At 58.9% G+C, this 15,600-nt stretch overlaps 2 protein-coding genes and 1 long non-coding RNA gene across 17 annotated transcripts in view; 2 read left to right on the forward strand and 1 right to left on the reverse strand.

Moving 5' to 3' along the window:
• RCBTB2 (RCC1 and BTB domain containing protein 2) overlaps nt 1–7,765 on the forward strand; it is a 39,920-nt gene extending 32,155 nt beyond the window's left edge. For 14 of the 15 annotated variants that reach the window (XM_038569503.1, XM_038569497.1, XM_038569508.1 and 11 more), the window contains 5 exons: nt 48–238; nt 769–895; nt 1,584–1,723; nt 4,521–4,651; nt 7,124–7,765. In XM_038569503.1, coding sequence (XP_038425431.1) covers nt 48–238; nt 769–895; nt 1,584–1,723; nt 4,521–4,651; nt 7,124–7,264 — 730 coding nt within the window. In that variant the 3' untranslated portion in view covers nt 7,265–7,765. Of the gene's footprint in view, nt 1–47; nt 239–768; nt 896–1,583; nt 1,724–4,520; nt 4,652–5,499; nt 5,973–7,123 lie in introns of those variants that run through there. The other variant, XM_038569507.1, reaches the window with a different exon arrangement.
• Nucleotides 7,766–8,483: 718 nt separating this feature from the next.
• On the forward strand, nt 8,484–12,568 carry LOC119877402. The gene is made up of 2 exons (XR_005376199.1): nt 8,484–9,575; nt 10,030–12,568. It is a non-coding gene; the product is annotated as an uncharacterized LOC119877402 (long non-coding RNA).
• The window catches only part of RB1 (RB transcriptional corepressor 1), a 145,641-nt gene continuing 142,463 nt past the window's right edge, over nt 12,423–15,600 (reverse strand). Inside the window, exon 27 of the mRNA XM_038569496.1 lies at nt 12,423–14,330. Coding sequence (XP_038425424.1) covers nt 14,257–14,330 — 74 coding nt within the window. The 3' untranslated portion in view covers nt 12,423–14,256. The remainder of the gene's footprint in view (nt 14,331–15,600) is intronic.

The raw sequence follows: 15,600 nt of genomic DNA on the forward strand, positions 1-15,600 counted from the left end.
TGTCTCTTCTCCCGTTTGCCGTGTTCACCTGCTGTTTGTGGACTTAGGATCGTGGAGATCGCGGCCTGCCACTCGGCGCACACGTCGGCGGCCAAGACCCAGGGCGGGCACGTGTACATGTGGGGCCAGTGCCGGGGCCAGTCGGTGGTCCTGCCTCACCTCACCCACTTCTCCTGCACCGACGACGTGTTCGCCTGCTTCGCCACGCCTGCCGTCTCGTGGCGCCTCCTGTCCGTGGGTGAGCGGTCCTTCGTCCCCTCGGGGGACTGCCCGGTACTAGGGAGACGACTCTGGTGCTTTTAGGGTGCTAGTAACGACTTTTCCGGGCGCAGCGTCGCACTCAGTTCTCTCTTGTGGGCTCCTGTGGAAGGAAACTACTTTGATGGATTAATTTTTCTTGGAAGTATCAGAAACATCACGTACTAAATTCAAGGCAGTTGTAGTTGACTGCTTTTAATTTCCCTGGGAAAGTGCACCTTTGTCCTTAGCCAGCTTATTTACTGAAACATGCAAACATTTCACGGAGTGGAGCAGTTTGGGACTTTTTAGTTGTTTTGTCAGATTTACAAGCAGATGTGGGTGAGGCTCTTATCCTTCAATGATAGTAGAGCGGTGAAAATCTGTATTTTGGGGTGGGGGGTGGGGAACGTTGCCCTGTTGGTCACTTATCTTGGGTACTTTCGCGAGTGTCACCAGAGCAGTGCGAGAGGCTGCCTGCAGTTTTCTCCATCCTCCTTGACCCTAGAAACTTTGCTGTTCCTCCCGTAGAACCTGACGACCACCTTACAGTGGCCGAGTCGCTCAAGAGGGAATTTGACAACCCCAACACGGCGGACCTGAAATTCCTGGTGGATGGGAAGTACATTTACGCGCATAAAGTGCTGCTCAAAATTAGGTAAGGAATCCTTTCTTTTGAGAATTGAAATAAGTACCTTTATTAGGTCCCAGGCGGCCTATGCCCGTCAGTAGTTAGGGAAGAAGGGAGGCCGGTTTCGCCCTAGGAGTGGACAGCCCAGTCTGGGGATCAGGTGTCCCTGGGGGGAGCCCCGGCCGGGCCGGCGGGGTTGTGTCCTTGTGTTTGGACGTGAATACCTGCGGGCAACACTGTTTCAAAGGTCTCCGTGTGCTCTGGTGAATTCCATGAATTGGGCATCCCATAAATTCTAATTAATATTCCTTATAGTTATTCAACCCCGTTCTTGTTTTTTTTTTTTTTTTAAGATTGTATTTATTTATTCCTGAGAGACACAGAGAGGGAGGCAGAGACCCCAGCCGAGGGAGAGGCCCGAGTCGGGACCGATCCCGGGACCCGGGGTCACGCCCTGGGCCGCGGGCAGACGCTCAGCCGCTGAGCCCCGCAGACAAGCGCCCCGTTTTCACGAGGCCACAGTCACGCCCCGTGCCCGGGCTGCCCCGCCGTTACCCTGTAAAGAGCCTTGCTCCGAGGACCGCGTGTCCTGAGGTCGGGGCGCAGGCCAGCCCCGGGGAAGGAGGCCACGGCCGCGGGGTCCCGCAGTGGGGGGGGGGGCAGGGCCACAGGTGGGGGGACCCGGGCGAGGCCTCGGCGCTTCTGTGCCCTGCAGGTGTGAGCACTTCCGCTCCTCCCTGGAGGACCACGAGGACGACACGGTGGAGATGAGCGAGTTCTCGTACCCGGTCTACCGCGCCTTCCTCGAGTTCCTGTACACCGACCGCGTCAGCCTGCCCCCCGAGGAGGCCGTAGGTGGGGGCCGGGGCTCCGCGGGGCTCCTGCGCCCCGGCAGCGGGGGGAGGGGGGAGGGCGGGAGCCGGGGGGAGGCCCTGGGAGTGGGGGGGGCCGGGAGCCGGGGGCCTCGGGAGCGGGGGTGCCCTGGGAGCAGGGGGCGGCCCGGGAGCGGGGAGACCCCGAGAGCGGGGGTGGGGGGAGGGGGGCGGGTGCTGAGCGGAGCTGGGGCGTCTTGGGAGCGGGGGATGGTGCCCCGGGAACGAGAGGACCCCGGGAGCGGGAGGCCCCGGGAGCAGGGGGGCCCGGGAGCGGGGGTACCCCGAGAGCGGGGGTGGGGGGCCCGGGAGCTGGGGTCCGGCTGCCCCCGGGGCGTGTGCGGTGCGCAGGGAGTCCACGCCCGTGGCACGACCCCTGGGGCCTCCGGGCTCAGGTCCGGGAAGAGGCACGAGCGGACGTCGCCCTCGGGTGCCACCAGGGCCACGTGGGGGGGGGGGGACCAAAGGCGGAGCTCTGCCCTCGAGTTTGGAAGTGACCCCAGGGGCCTCGTGGGCGGAGCAGCCTTCAGTTTGCGTGGGGGCCTTGTGAGGCCGCGTCCTGCCACCGCAGAGCCCTCCTTCCCGCAGACGTGGGCCGTCGGGGCACGTGCGCCCCGGAGCCGGGTCCTTGGGGCGAGGAGCCTGCAGCGCAATGCTGGGGCGCAGGTAGCGGTTGCCTGTTGGGGAGTGCACGCGGCTCCAGGGAGGCCCCCCTTCCGCTCCGCAGTGCTGTGTCCTGGGTTACCTGGAGCCACTCTGACCAGAGCTGGGGCCCCACTGCGGGGCAGCTCGTGTGTCTGTCAGACCCGCCGGGATGGTCCAGGTGCAAGGTGGCTGTGCCCCGGGTCAGGGCCGCGTAGCTGGAGCTGTCGACGTTGCTCCCGACAGCTGGTAACCAGAGGGCTGCCGGGGTTTGCTCCCAGGGGGCACGCGTGTGAGCCAGAGAGGGAAGGCTCCCCGCTTTCGGGTGCTCGCCCCAGGAGCTGGGTTAATGGAGGGATCATCCGTTAAGCTGAGGACGATGACGGGAAAGGACAGGGTTTGCCCTAGAGTGTGACAAGTCAAAGGAGTTTGAGTCCGTCTTAGACTCCGCGTGGCAATTTTTCTGTAGCCCCCCCCCCCAACATTTGTAGGGCCCTGGGTGAGAATCCAAATAAAGCCCCTTGTACCTTTGTCTAAAAATGCAAAGTTCTATGTTAAGCTAACAGATTTCAGATAAAATAGGTTCAATCCTCACTTTGAAAAATAGACCTTCGTTGAGAACTGAACGGCCAGGCTTGAGTTTTAGTTGCAGTTTAGAATTTTAGGGCTGTGGAGAGCTGCTTTCAGGAGCACACAGAGGGACAGACCCCAGGCGTTCAGCTGTGGCCTGCACTGGGGGGTGTACAAGCCCCCCCATCCTGGGCCGCACCTGCGGCTGGGCACCTGCGCGTTGGCGGCCTGGTCTGGAGGGGAGGGAACGTCCACCTGCGGGGCGTCCGGGCTAGTTAGGGGATTCCAGAGCCCCGGGTGCCGCAAGTGCAAGTGCGGTGTAGGAGCGGGTGCGTGGCTCCTGGGCCGCTGTGGTGAGGACTGTGCCTGGAGGGGTGCAGGCCCGGGCTGTGTTGAGCAGGGGCTCAGGGCCGGGTCTTCCCTGAGGGCGGCACCTGTGGGTGTGCACTGATGTGATCGCGAAGCTGGGGGCTGGGGAGGGGGGGCGCGGTATGGATAGGAATTTGGGAGTTTCTAAGAACTGACCAGAAACAACGGAGCCGTCACAGCTCCCGGGATTAAGAAAGATTGCAGTTCCTCCGTTGGGCCGCGGGCCTTTCTTCTCTGATTTTAACAGTATTGGTCCCGTTCCCATGGACACGGGTTTCCCGCCCTGGCCCCCCCCCCCCCCCCCTTAGTAGCAGAGAGACCGGGAAACAGTTGCTGTTGTCCGACGGGTGAAGTCGCGGCTCCCGGTGCTTCGCGTGGACCCGTGACCTGAGGTCGGCGCAGCCCGGGCGGGGGGTGGACCTAGCGAGTGTCGGTCCCCGCGTCCAGGGTCTCATCAGCGAGCCCTGACCCCCCGGGGGGGGGGTCCGAGGCCCGCCGGTGTATGCGGCAGTCCGGTCCCGGGGCAGAGGTATGTGTGCGGGCGGCGGGTCACACGGCGGGAGGCCGCAGTTAGGGCCGCAGTTGGGCTGGGCGTCCGGGCTACTGCCCGCCCCGCGGAGGTCGGCGGGGGGGGGGGGGGTCGGGGCCTGGCGCCCTCCAACATCGCGGGGGAGGGGGGCGCGTTAGGAAGAAGAAAGCGCGAGCCAGTCGGGTCTGGACGATGAGCGTGGGCAAGCTCAGCCCCGCAGCGAGGACGGTGAGCGGAAGCGCGCGTGGAGCCCTTGCGTCTGGGCCGGGTGGCCGCAGTGGCCGCGGGGGGGTGGGGGTGGGGGTGCGGAGCGTGCTCCCGGGGCCGCGGGGGCCGGGGGGGTGCAGAGTGTGCTCCTGGGGCCGTGGGGTGGGGGGGTGCCGAGCATGCCCCCGGGGCCGCGGGGAGCAGGAGGGGTGCCGAGCATGGTCTCGGGGCCACGGGGCGGGGGGGGGGGGGGGGGGGGTTGCGGCGCATGCTCCCGGGGCCATGGGGGACGGGGTGGGGGTGCGGAGCGTGCTCCCGGGGCCGCGGGGGGGTGATGGGGGCAGATGGGGTGTCGAGCGTGCCGCGGGGGCGGGAGGCGCAGGGCCCGGCAGGCCTGCCCTCGCCTTCCGGGCCGAGCCCTGCCTCCCGGCGCCCGGGCCTGAGCGGCGCCGTCCTCCCGCAGGCCTGCTGGACCTGGCGACCTTCTACCGCGAGAGCCGCCTGAAGAGGCTGTGCCAGCAGACGATCAAGCAGGGCATCTGCGAGGAGAACGCCATCGCCCTGCTGTCGGCCGCCGTGAAGTACGACGCCCAGGTCCGCAGCCCGCGGGGGGGGGGGGCGGGGGGGGGCGGGGCGGGGTCCGGGGGGGGGGGTAGGCGCGACGGGGGCTCCAGGGCGCCGGCCAGAGGACCGGACTGGCGGACGCGACTCCAGGGAGAGGATGCACGTGCGTCCGCCCAGGGAACGCGGGAAGGTGGAGGCGGGAAGCGGCTGCCCCGGCGTCCCCCCGCGCCACGCGGGGCCCTGAGGGAGCAGAAAGGAGCGCGAGCAGCCGGACGGGAAGACCCAGACCAAAGAACAAATGGGGTCATGAAGAAGTGGGAAATATGGATGAAAATAAGATACGACTGTCCGTGACACCGGGAAGCCTAGTCTTCGAGGCGCCGCAGGCTCAGGAGGGCGGGCGTCCTCCCCAGCTGCTGCCGGGCGGGCGTGGGAACGGGGCGGCCCTTGCGGGGGGGGGGGGGGGGGGGTAGACGGGGGCGGGTGGACGGGGGGGGCTTGCGGGGGGAGGGGGGTAGGGGTGTGGACGTGGGGGCAAGGGGGTGTGGACGGGGGAAGGGGGGTGGATAGCGGTGTGTGGACGGGGGAAGGGGGTGGACACGGGGTGGGGTTGTGGACGGGGGGAGGGGGGTGGATAGCGGTGTGTGGACGGGGGGAGGGGGGTGGACACGGGGCGGGGGTGTGGACGGGGGGAGGGGGGTGGATAGCGGTGTGTGGACGGGGGGAGGGGGGTGGACACGGGGTGGGGGTGTGGACGGGGGGGAGGGGGGGGTGGATAGGGGTGTGTGGATGGGGGAAGGGAGAGTGGATGAGGGGTGGCCCTTGCGGGTGGGGGGCGGTGGGGGCTTAGGGGGTGCACTTAAGGGATCGGCTTGTAGGAGTCTCTCGTAAGGAAGTGGCCCTGGGCCCGGGGACGCCGCTGCAGAGCCGTCGGCGGGCAGTGCTGAGGATTTCGAAGTCAGAGAGCCACTTGTCGTGAGCCCACGTAGCCGCCCGCAGTGCGTCGCTAGTCGAAAAAGGACGCCCCTACGTTTAAGTATGAGAAGCTGAATCTAAAGAGACTGAAATTCATGATCTACACAGAGAAAAAAAAGGCCGTCCCCGGTCGCCCGCGGATGGAGGCATCGTGGGTGACCCGCATTTCGGCCCCTGCTGGCTTTGGCGCGTGTGACAGAGGAGGGCGCGGCGCCGGCGGGGGGCGAGGCCTGCGGGGTCGGGCTTCCTTGCAGGGACGCCCCCTCCTGCGGTCGGAAACAGGAACCTGGTGGTGGCGGGGACAGGCTTCTGACTCTGCTTGTACAAATCAATCTGCTTATTGAAGAAAACTTGGGAAATATAAAAGTATGAGGAAGGAGGTGACTCATCCGCCAGAGAACACGGCCGTTTGCGCCCCCACCGCGCCTTCTGCTTTCCCTCGGTCACGGTCACGGGAGGCAGGTTGGCCGCACCCTCGGGTCTTTTCACCCGACGTCTGGGGAAAGCGCAGCCGCCCTGAGATCCGGACACGCGAGAGCAGCGCGCGCCCTGCCTCAGCCGCCGCCGTGCGGGCACTTCCACGTGCGGCCGCTCCCTGCTGCGGCGCCTGCCGGAGCCGCGAGGGGCCGGGGCGTCGGGCCGGCGTGGCGGGCGGGCAGGCTGCTTGGCGGCCCCTACTATGCGGATTCCGCGAGGGGTTGCCCCGGCCCTCGCTGTTCTAGAAGCAGCTGCCCGCCGACGCGCGCACGTGGGTGGGCGCGGAGCCCACGCGGAGCGCCCAGGGCGGTGCCTCACACCCACACACCCACACGCGGGTCACCCGAGGGCAGTGCCTCACACACTGACACACAGACACACGGCACTGTCCGCAGAAGTGAGGCAGGCAGTGCCCCCCCCATGGGTCACCAGAGGGCAATGCCTCACACGCGTGCACACACACCCACACCCACGGGTCACCAGAGGGCAGTGCCTCACACACTGACACGGCGCCGCCCACACAAGTGGGGCAGGCAGTGCCCCCCCCACACCCACATGGGTCACCCGCGGGCAGTACCTCACACACACGGTGCTGCCCGTGCAAGTGGGGCAGGCAGTGCCTCACACGTACGCAAGCACACAGGTCACTCGCGGGCAGGGCCTCACACATACACACACACCCAGACACACACACACGGGTCACCTGAGGGCAGTGCCTCACACACCGACACACTCGACACCACCCACAGAAGTGGGGCAGACAGTGCCCCACACAGACCCACACACCCACATGGGTCCCCCGCAGGCAGTGCTTCACGCACGCGCACACGCACGCGCCTGCGGAAGCGGGGCAGGCTCGCCGGGGCCGACGGGACCGCGCTGCTGCCGTCGGGGGTGGCAGCGGAGGCGCAGGCCGCGGCCACACGGCACCTGCCCCCGCCAGGCCGCGGGTCGGGGGCTCCCCGGGCGCTCACGCGCCGTCTCCCCGCGTGTCAGGTGGGTGCCCCGCGGCGCCGCGGTCACACGCGGTCGGTGTCGTTGTCGTCCTAGGACCTAGAGGAGTTCTGCTTCAGGTTCTGCATAAACCACCTGACTGTGGTGACGCAGACGTCGGGCTTTGCGGAGATGGACCACGACCTGCTCAAGAACTTCATCAGCAGAGCCAGCCGGGTGGGGGCCTTCAAGAACTGAGCCGCCGGGCGTCGCCGCGACCCCGTCCTCCCCCGAGACGCCGGAGCCGGACGCCGCGCTGCTGACCCCCCCGCCCGCGTCCCGCCGCGCCCCCCCCGGCCCCAGCTGGCTCCAAGCAGCGGCGGGGACGGCCGGAGCCCCAAGGACCCACCTTGGCGTCCGTCCACCGGAGCCCTTACGCTGTCACCAGGCGGCGGGACGGCCAGCAGGGCCCTTCCCTCGCCTTACGGGGTGGCCTCTGGCCGCCTCGGCCTCGTGCGCAGCGGCGCTGAGCCCCGGGCCGCCCCCGCGCCCCGCCGGCCTCCCCAGGCCTCCCCAGGCCGAGGCGGGGCAGGGCGGGGCACAGCAGGGCGGGCAACAGCGAGCGGCCCGGGGCCCCAGCCGTTCCGCGCTCTCATGCCCGGTCCACCAGGTCCCACGTGCAGACGCCCTTCGGGATTAGAAACCCGGGCCTGACGCCCAACTATTTGATAATAAAGCGCTTGTTTGCAGATAATAGGACGGACGCGTGTCGCCTCAGAAATTCCTGAGCAGCCGCAAAAGTCCATCGACCTTAGCGTCTCTTCGGTCCCGTCGATCCACCTGACGGCGGCTGTTTGCGAAGCAGCGCCCCGACCCGCAGGGCCCACCCTGGACCCCGGCGTCTAACCGAGTCGCGGTTCGTGTCCTTGCCCGCGGCTGCTCCTGACCGCGAGGCCCCGCGCAGCCCAGAGGCCGCCAGCCCACGTCACGAGCCGCCCCCCCGCGGGATCCTAGCGGGCCTCCTGCGCCACCCGCCACTGCTCTCGGGCCCGCGGCCCACTCGGGACTGGACGGCGGCGCCCGCGGGCCCACCACGGCGACTCCGGGCGGGGTCACGACAGCCGGCTGGCGCGGCTGGCTCCGCCCTCCTCCGCCCTCCCCCTCCCCCTCCTCCCCTGCGTGGCTGGCTCCGCCCTCCTCCTCCCTCCTCCTCCTCCCCTGCGCTGCTGGCCGCCCTCCTCCTCCCTCCTCCTTCCTCCTCCTCCCCCTCCCCCTCCTCCCCTGCGTGGCTGGCTCCGCCCTCCTCCTCCCTCCTCCTCCTCCCCTGCTGGCTCCGCCCTCCTCCCTCCTTCTCCTCCCCTGCGCTGCTGGCCGCCCTCCTCCTCCCTCCTCCTCCCTCCTCCTCCCCTGCTGGCTCCGCCCTCCTCCTCCTCCTCCTCCTCCCCTGCGCGGCTGGCTCCGCCCTCCTCCCCCTCCCCCTCCTCCCCTGCACTGCTGGCTCCTCCCTCCTCCTCGTGCTGGCTGGTGCTCACCGGCGCCTTCGTGACGTCTCCCCAAACCACCTCTTCCTTTCCTGCCCATTTCTGCCGGCTCTTGAGAAGCTTCTAGATGCCTCTTTGTTCCGCGACATCCTCTCCTGTCGGAACACTGAAAGGAAACAGGCAGGGGAAACGGCCTGCCCGTCGCTGAACTGCGCGGGGGCCGGGGGGTAGCCCCGCTGCCAGAGGACGGATGTTGAGGGTTGGGTGGATTGTTTTAGATTTCCTCAGCTTCGCTAGTGCGGGTTTGCGCTGCTCCGTCTCGCTCCGTGGCATCTGGCCAGCAGCAGCACCTGTGCAACTCCCGCGGAAAACAGGTTTAAGGATTCGGATCCAAGACGTTTAGAAAGCTCCCCAGGGAACTGCGCTGTTTGGCCGAGTAGGGGAGTCGCGCTGTGACCCTCAAGGCCTGGGCGTCCCGGGGAGAAAGAGCTCCCGGGGTGGGGGGGGGCGCCCCTGAAGAGAACCGCTCGCACCCTCCTGGGGAGGGGTCACAACCCTAGCAGCGTTTGTAGAGTCCCGGCAGCCTCGCTGCTCCAAGTTAGGGACGTGGGGGCAGGTGCTCTAGCATCACGACCCTGCAGCGGACGGAGGAGGCCTTCGTCTCCCTCCAGGTCAGCGGGGATGCTGGTCCCCAAGTCCCTCCTGTGCTCACGGGCGGCCAGGGGCGCGGCCCCCTCCCCCCTCCCCCAGGGCGGCGTCAGGGCGGCACAGCCACGCCGGCTGCGGACAGGCTTGTGAGGGGGCACTTGGGGAAGGTGAACCCGTGTCCTCGGCTCGGCCTTCAAGGCCCTGCCAGGGCGTTACTCAGAGGCGGGGATCCCCGGCCCGGGCTAAGGAAGCGGGAACCGTGACAAACTGCACGGTCCTGTCTGGCGTTTGGCGTTTGTCTCATTAGCCCTCTTCATGCTGTTATTACAACGGACGGGGAAACAAACGGCAGAGCAAAAGGAGAACCCGTACCTGTTATTTCTGAGTCTTCGCCACGACGCAAAGACAGGAGCCATACCCATTCTGTCTCACTAATTCAGGTAAAATCACGTACTTTCTGCTGAGGAAATAAGCGATGTTGGTCTGTGGGATCAACTGACCTTTCACGCTCACCACCTCACCTGTCCATGCCCGTGCGGAGACTCTCCTAAAATAACGCGGAAAAAGGTTTCCAAGAGTATCCAGCCTCATGTTAAAAGAGGTTGTTTTCGGGGATCCCTGGGTGGCTCCGTGGTTGAGCATGTTTTTGGCTCGGGTCGTGACTCCAGGGTCTCGGGATCGAGTCCTGCATCGGGCTCCTCGCCGGGAGCCTGCTTCTCCCTCGGCCTGTGTCTCTGCCTCTCTCTCTATCATGAATAAATAAGTAAAATCTTTTTAAAAAATGCATTTAAAAATAAAAAGGTGGTTTTCACTGCGCTGGGACATTACACAGTATAACCAGGTTACATTTCTAGTAAGGTGCTCACTGGTGGTGGAAACTTGGTATTCCTACAGGCAGGGCTTCCTGCTGTCCTGCAGAATACACGTGTCCAAAGGAACATTCTACCGAATGAAGCCTTACTGACGCCGTGCACACTAGCCCACAAGTGAGGGACGACAATCTGCTTTGACGGGCGGGTCTCCCTGAAGTCACCCAGATAGTGACAGAGCCAGTCCGTGGGGTCTCCCTCCCCACCACCCGCACCTGAAAACTGTAAGGAGAAGAACGCGAATAAAGGAACCTGAACAGTTCTTCTGACTGTAAGAGCTTTGACCACCGGAATACGGAGTCTCTGGAAGTGGCCACTGTCACGCAGACTGACATCCTCCAGCGTCCCCAGGGCTGCTCGGTTCTGCCCCAAGGTCCCCATCCCACATGCACGCTGACCGCTGACGTCTGCCTTCTGCTTGTCCTGCTCCCAGCCCTTTGCCTTGCTTCCTTTAGGAATGAATATGCTGCTGTTTTAGGAGACGATTTCACTTTCCACCCTGTTGCTGAGCGATCGTTATTACCGAAGTTCAAGGTAATACCTTACCTGAAACCCTCGGTGCCAGATACACCACCTACTTTTTCTGGGGTTTAGCACACACGGTAGGTACGTATACCATAGGGTACCTCGGTTCCATCCCCAAAACCAATGTATTAATATTTTTGTAGGGAAACAATATTCCTACTAAATGGGATGCAGGTTGTAAATAGCGCAAGTCAGTTTAGATACACTCTAGATGCCACGTGACTTTTGTCACCAAACACACAGACCACTTGGGGTTTTAAGCCTTTGGGATTTCAGAATCGCAGATAAAAGACTGTGGACCTGTGAGATACGTGTATGTGTATCTCACATATTTCTCTATGTATATATATAGGATGCTTGGGAGGAAAAGCCTTTATCTTATTTTTTTTTTTTTTTTTTTTGAGGAAAAGCCTTTAATACAGACTCTGCATTAGATGAAGGGAGACTCTTGCTTCTCACGCTCCTGACGCCCTGTGGCTCCTGCAGCCCCTGCGGCCCCCGGCCCGTCGGGCTCTTCTGCTCTGCCCGCCGCCTCCCTCCATGGCTTGCCCTGCTTCCTTGCCTCTTTCCAGGCTTGGCTCAGAGACCCCTGGGAGCCCCTCCTGACCCCGGCGCACCTCCCGGGTCCTCGCCACGTCCCCTCGCCTGACGCCCTGTGGGCTCCTGGTTTCTTCCTTGCTTTCTTCCCTACGCGGCAGGCTCCGCAGAGATGGGGACCTTGGCCTCATCCAACCCCTGCTGCACCCCGACTTAGAACCGCGCCCGGCAGTGGGAGGCACTCAGTACAGGACAAATGAAAAGAGGAAGAGAATATGATTTTTGTCTCCATATACTTGGGAAAACACGCAAAGTCCACTCTGGTTTTGAAAACAGCCTCCTCCAGGTGCCAGAGCCGTGAGAGCAGCCAACTGACGCGCCCACCTGGGGAGGGAGGCTGGCAGAGGCCCGCCCTCCGCTCCTGAAGGAGAGTAGTGCCCGGGAAGGCCGGCGGCGTGTGGTCAAGGCAGGCCTCTGAGCGGATGGGCCCCGGGACGGGAAGGAACCAGCCAGGCAAAATTCCAGAAGAGCTCTCCAGACAGAAGGCGTCAGAGCAAGTTGAGAGCGGGAGGGGGGCCAGGCCTGGCAGGAGGGAGAGAGGGCAGTGGGCTGAAGCCCAGGGGGCAGGGGCAAGGAGCTGGGAGGGAAGGCGAGGCGCACAGGGCCCCTTCCCAGGCCCGCGAGGTGCCCCACACCCACCCCGAGGAGCAGTGGGGATCGATTTCTGTTTTGAAGGAATCATTCTTGCTTGTATGTTCAAAGGTGGGGAGGAAAGGGAGGGATCACGGAGACTAGTGAGGAGTCTAAACAGCGCTCTCAAGAAAAGCGGATAAATGGCTCTGAGGAGTTTGGCTTGACCAGTAAGTGTTTAGTAAAATGGGGAAAGACTGGGGTAGAAACAAGGTGCTTGGCCTGATTTTGGTTTCTATTTTGCGAATTCAGGGAGTGGGGGAAGGGAGTGAGAGTCAAGAGTTCTACTGGCTCTGAGGGCTTGGACCTCCATGAGGGAGGTCAGGATGGGGAAATCAATTTGGGGACCATCAGCATATGAAGCCAATTAAAGGCTAAGAATGGATGAGACGGGCCCCTGGGTGGCTCTTGGTTAGATGTCTGCCTTCGGCTCAGGTCAGGATCCCCGGGTCCTGGGATGGAGCCCCCACATCGGGCTCCCCGCTCAGTGGGGAGCCTGCATCTCCCTCTCCCCCTGCCTACAGCTCCCTCTGCTTGTGTGCTCTCTGTGTCAAATAAATAAAATCTTAAAAATAATAATAACAATAACAACGATGAAACACCAGGAGAGAACTTGGATACAGAAGAGAACATTAGTGCACTTGATACAAAGAATACATCAGACCATTAAGACTCTTAACAACTAATTTATTTTAAAATAGACAAACTATTAATTGTAGAAAATAGTAACATAGCAATTTTAAATGTACAGTTTTAACCAATACAAAAAGCAATAAAGCATTATCTGAAGATAATTATTTAAGAAATCTTAATACACAATCTCTGAAGTTCCTAAAATTCTGGCACTAACTCTAATATGAACTCTTATTAGCAAAAGATCCAGAAATATGGTAGCCCTTGACCTAAAAGCTAACTGATTTGTATGATATTCATGCAGAAATTAATGAGGAAATGGGAGAAAGCTTCCTAGTGCCTTTGTTATCAAGATAACTGCCAAAAATAAGTTTGAAACTTAACTGAGCGCAAAATAAAATTTCATTTTCTAACAAGTAAGACCAGATTTCTTTTTAAAAAGAACTCTGAGTTTAGACAAAGTGATTTTCCTAAAAGCTAGCTGATGCTACCTTAAATATCACCTATTTTAAATTATACCATCTCTAAATAAGTTAATCACACAAGATAGTTTAAATACACCTTTAGGTGTCGGGGTGGGGGGGAAGCGCCTCTTTTTCTAAAACAGCTGTTTTCACTTGAGGCTTTTGCAAAAAATCAGAAACATGAGTGCCTAACCCAAAGACCTTTGACTACTTGCAATTTTGGAATAGAAACGATGTGGCTTTGAATATGCCAGTGTTAGACCATACTGACTTAAAAAAAAAAAAAAAAAAAAAAAAACAATTGCCAGTTCCAGAGATACATGGAAGACATGTACAATTCCAGAGAAAACACATCCCTTCCCAAATTTAGGAGAGCAGAATAATTGCTGAGATGCAATTACACAAACCTCGAAGAGAAAAATTAAGGCTCCGATAGTTAACAGTCTGTTTGTGGAATAAAGTTATTTTATATCTTGATTCTTCAGGACCCAGAAATATTAGAAAGTGCACTTGGAATATACTGTCTGAGGGTCCTCTACAGCGCAGCTCTAACTGAACACCTGATTTTCCAGGTACTAGATGGGTACTTCATGAATTCAGTGATCTGAATGGCATAAAAGCCAAGAGTACTATTTTAAAGCATGAGTTGGATGGAGAAAAGGATCAATAAATTCTTACAAGTCCTGAGGTATGAAATCTGTATCAGTAGTATGACAACATCATTTGTTTACACTTTGTTTTTCTGCTTGTATTTAAAAACTAAAATTTATAAAACAAGCAACACAGTACATCAGATTCCGTTAGTAAACTAAAATCTAATGTGTAAAAATTAGTGATTTTTTTTTTCTAGTTTCTAATATCTGTTTTAGCAGAGAAGTTCGGGATCATTTGGGCAAAGGGGGAGTAGTCAGCCAAATTGCATTTGGAAGGCAGGACACATATTCTAAGGGCGTTCATGTTAAATTAAAAAATATATAAATATAAATTAATAAAAATAATAGCAAACATCACATATATGCCACAAGAAAAGACAAAGTACTCAAATAGGCCTGGGTTGTTCGGACTGCCATCCCAGGGCATCCTCCCCGTGTGTAGAGCAGAGCAATTATACTTTGGAAATGGAAACATTCACTACAACTTTTTAAATGGCGGTATTTACACAAGATTCTCAATCTTGTGCAATAACAATGTATATTCTACTTACTACAAGCCATTGCAAATGGCTTAGGAATCCCCTGCACGCACACCACACGCAAGCCCCTGGGCACACTTGACATCCGTCAGAAGAGCCGAAGACAGGTACTCAGTGTGGCCGTAAACAGAACTGGGAGAGTCGCACGGTGTGATCTGTGCGAGACCATGAGGCCAGAGGCGGACGCGGTGCCCACACAGGTCCGGGACCCTCATTTCTCTTCTCTGTTTGATGTATCCATGCTATCATTCAGTTTTTGCTTCTGCATTCGCGTTCGGGTGGATGCTGGAAGATGTTAGAGGAAAGAGGATGAAGAGAGGTTAGTAGCACTGATGGCGCTAGGTGCGGTGCGTAAGGGCTGCCATACACGTTACGCTCGTGCCAAGTCGATGGAGCTCAGGGCCTGCCAAAGCAGTGGCTTCCAAATTTTTTATCGTGTAATTTTTTTTCCCAAGCATGTACCACCTAATTATGCATGTATAAAGTATACCAGGTATGCTTGTGTAGAAATAATAAAACATGGTCAACCCAAACAAACATGAAAAAGGAGATAAAAACGGGGATTCTAATGTGTTCTTCTCTACGTAAAAGACGGCCTCGGACCCTCCGAGGTGTGCCCAGCTCTGCAGACATCAGGAGGCTGGGTCTGGCCCGGTGGCCGAGCAGAAGGCTCTTCACAAAGCAAGCAATCTTCCCTGGTGCTTGGGGACACACAGCTCATTTAATTTCGACATGAACATTTTAAAAGTACGGTATTAATTACAACACAGACAAACCCAGAGAACTTCCTTAAACTTATTTTAAAATCCTTAACTCGGTTTTAGTGGTGGGCAGAAGCTCTTCATTTCAAAGAAGCACCAAGTCACACTTGGAAGAGAAGGAAAATACTAAGTGTGCACCCCCCCCCCGCCCCCCGCCCCGTGCCAGCTCGCCCGTGTGACGGTCTTTTCCATGTGACGGTCTTTTTTGGATTGCTAAGAATTCTCTGAGGGAACCTGAAAAGCTCCTAGCCTGGCATCGGGAACTCACCAGCATGCTGAGCGTGCCACTGCAGAATATGGGATGACGCAACTGAACTCTTCTCTAAGAAAATAGACATATTTTTTACAGCTTTCTGCTCCTTTGGAAATGCATATTTGTGAGCTTCAAATGCTTCCAAATGTTTTCAGAGCATCATTTTGGTCATAAGATTTGTGTCTATTTTCACGTACTGAGTGGAAATGCCAGAACTAATTTAAAATAAAGGGAGTCTATCAGCCAAGGTAAAATCCAAAACAAAGATTCGTTTATAACCAAGGAATTTAAACTCTTGGCATATTGAGTTTTAACTGTTCTCTTCAAAAGAACATACCTAGAAAGATAAGAGTCTTAAAAAAAATCAAAGCATTCTTTTAAAAACTTTATATTTGTATTTACAGGCACATGTTAGAGAAGCCCCCTTTTAAAAGTCACATATCAACTGATATGTCGTCCTAGGCCCTAGAAAACATAGTTTTAATACTTATTATCTCCGAAATATCTGTCTTCTTTCCCAGTACCAGCCATTCTTCCTGTC

The sequence above is a fragment of the Canis lupus genome, chromosome 22, assembly GCF_011100685.1.
Source record: "Canis lupus familiaris isolate Mischka breed German Shepherd chromosome 22, alternate assembly UU_Cfam_GSD_1.0, whole genome shotgun sequence".
NCBI lineage: Eukaryota > Metazoa > Chordata > Mammalia > Carnivora > Canidae > Canis > Canis lupus.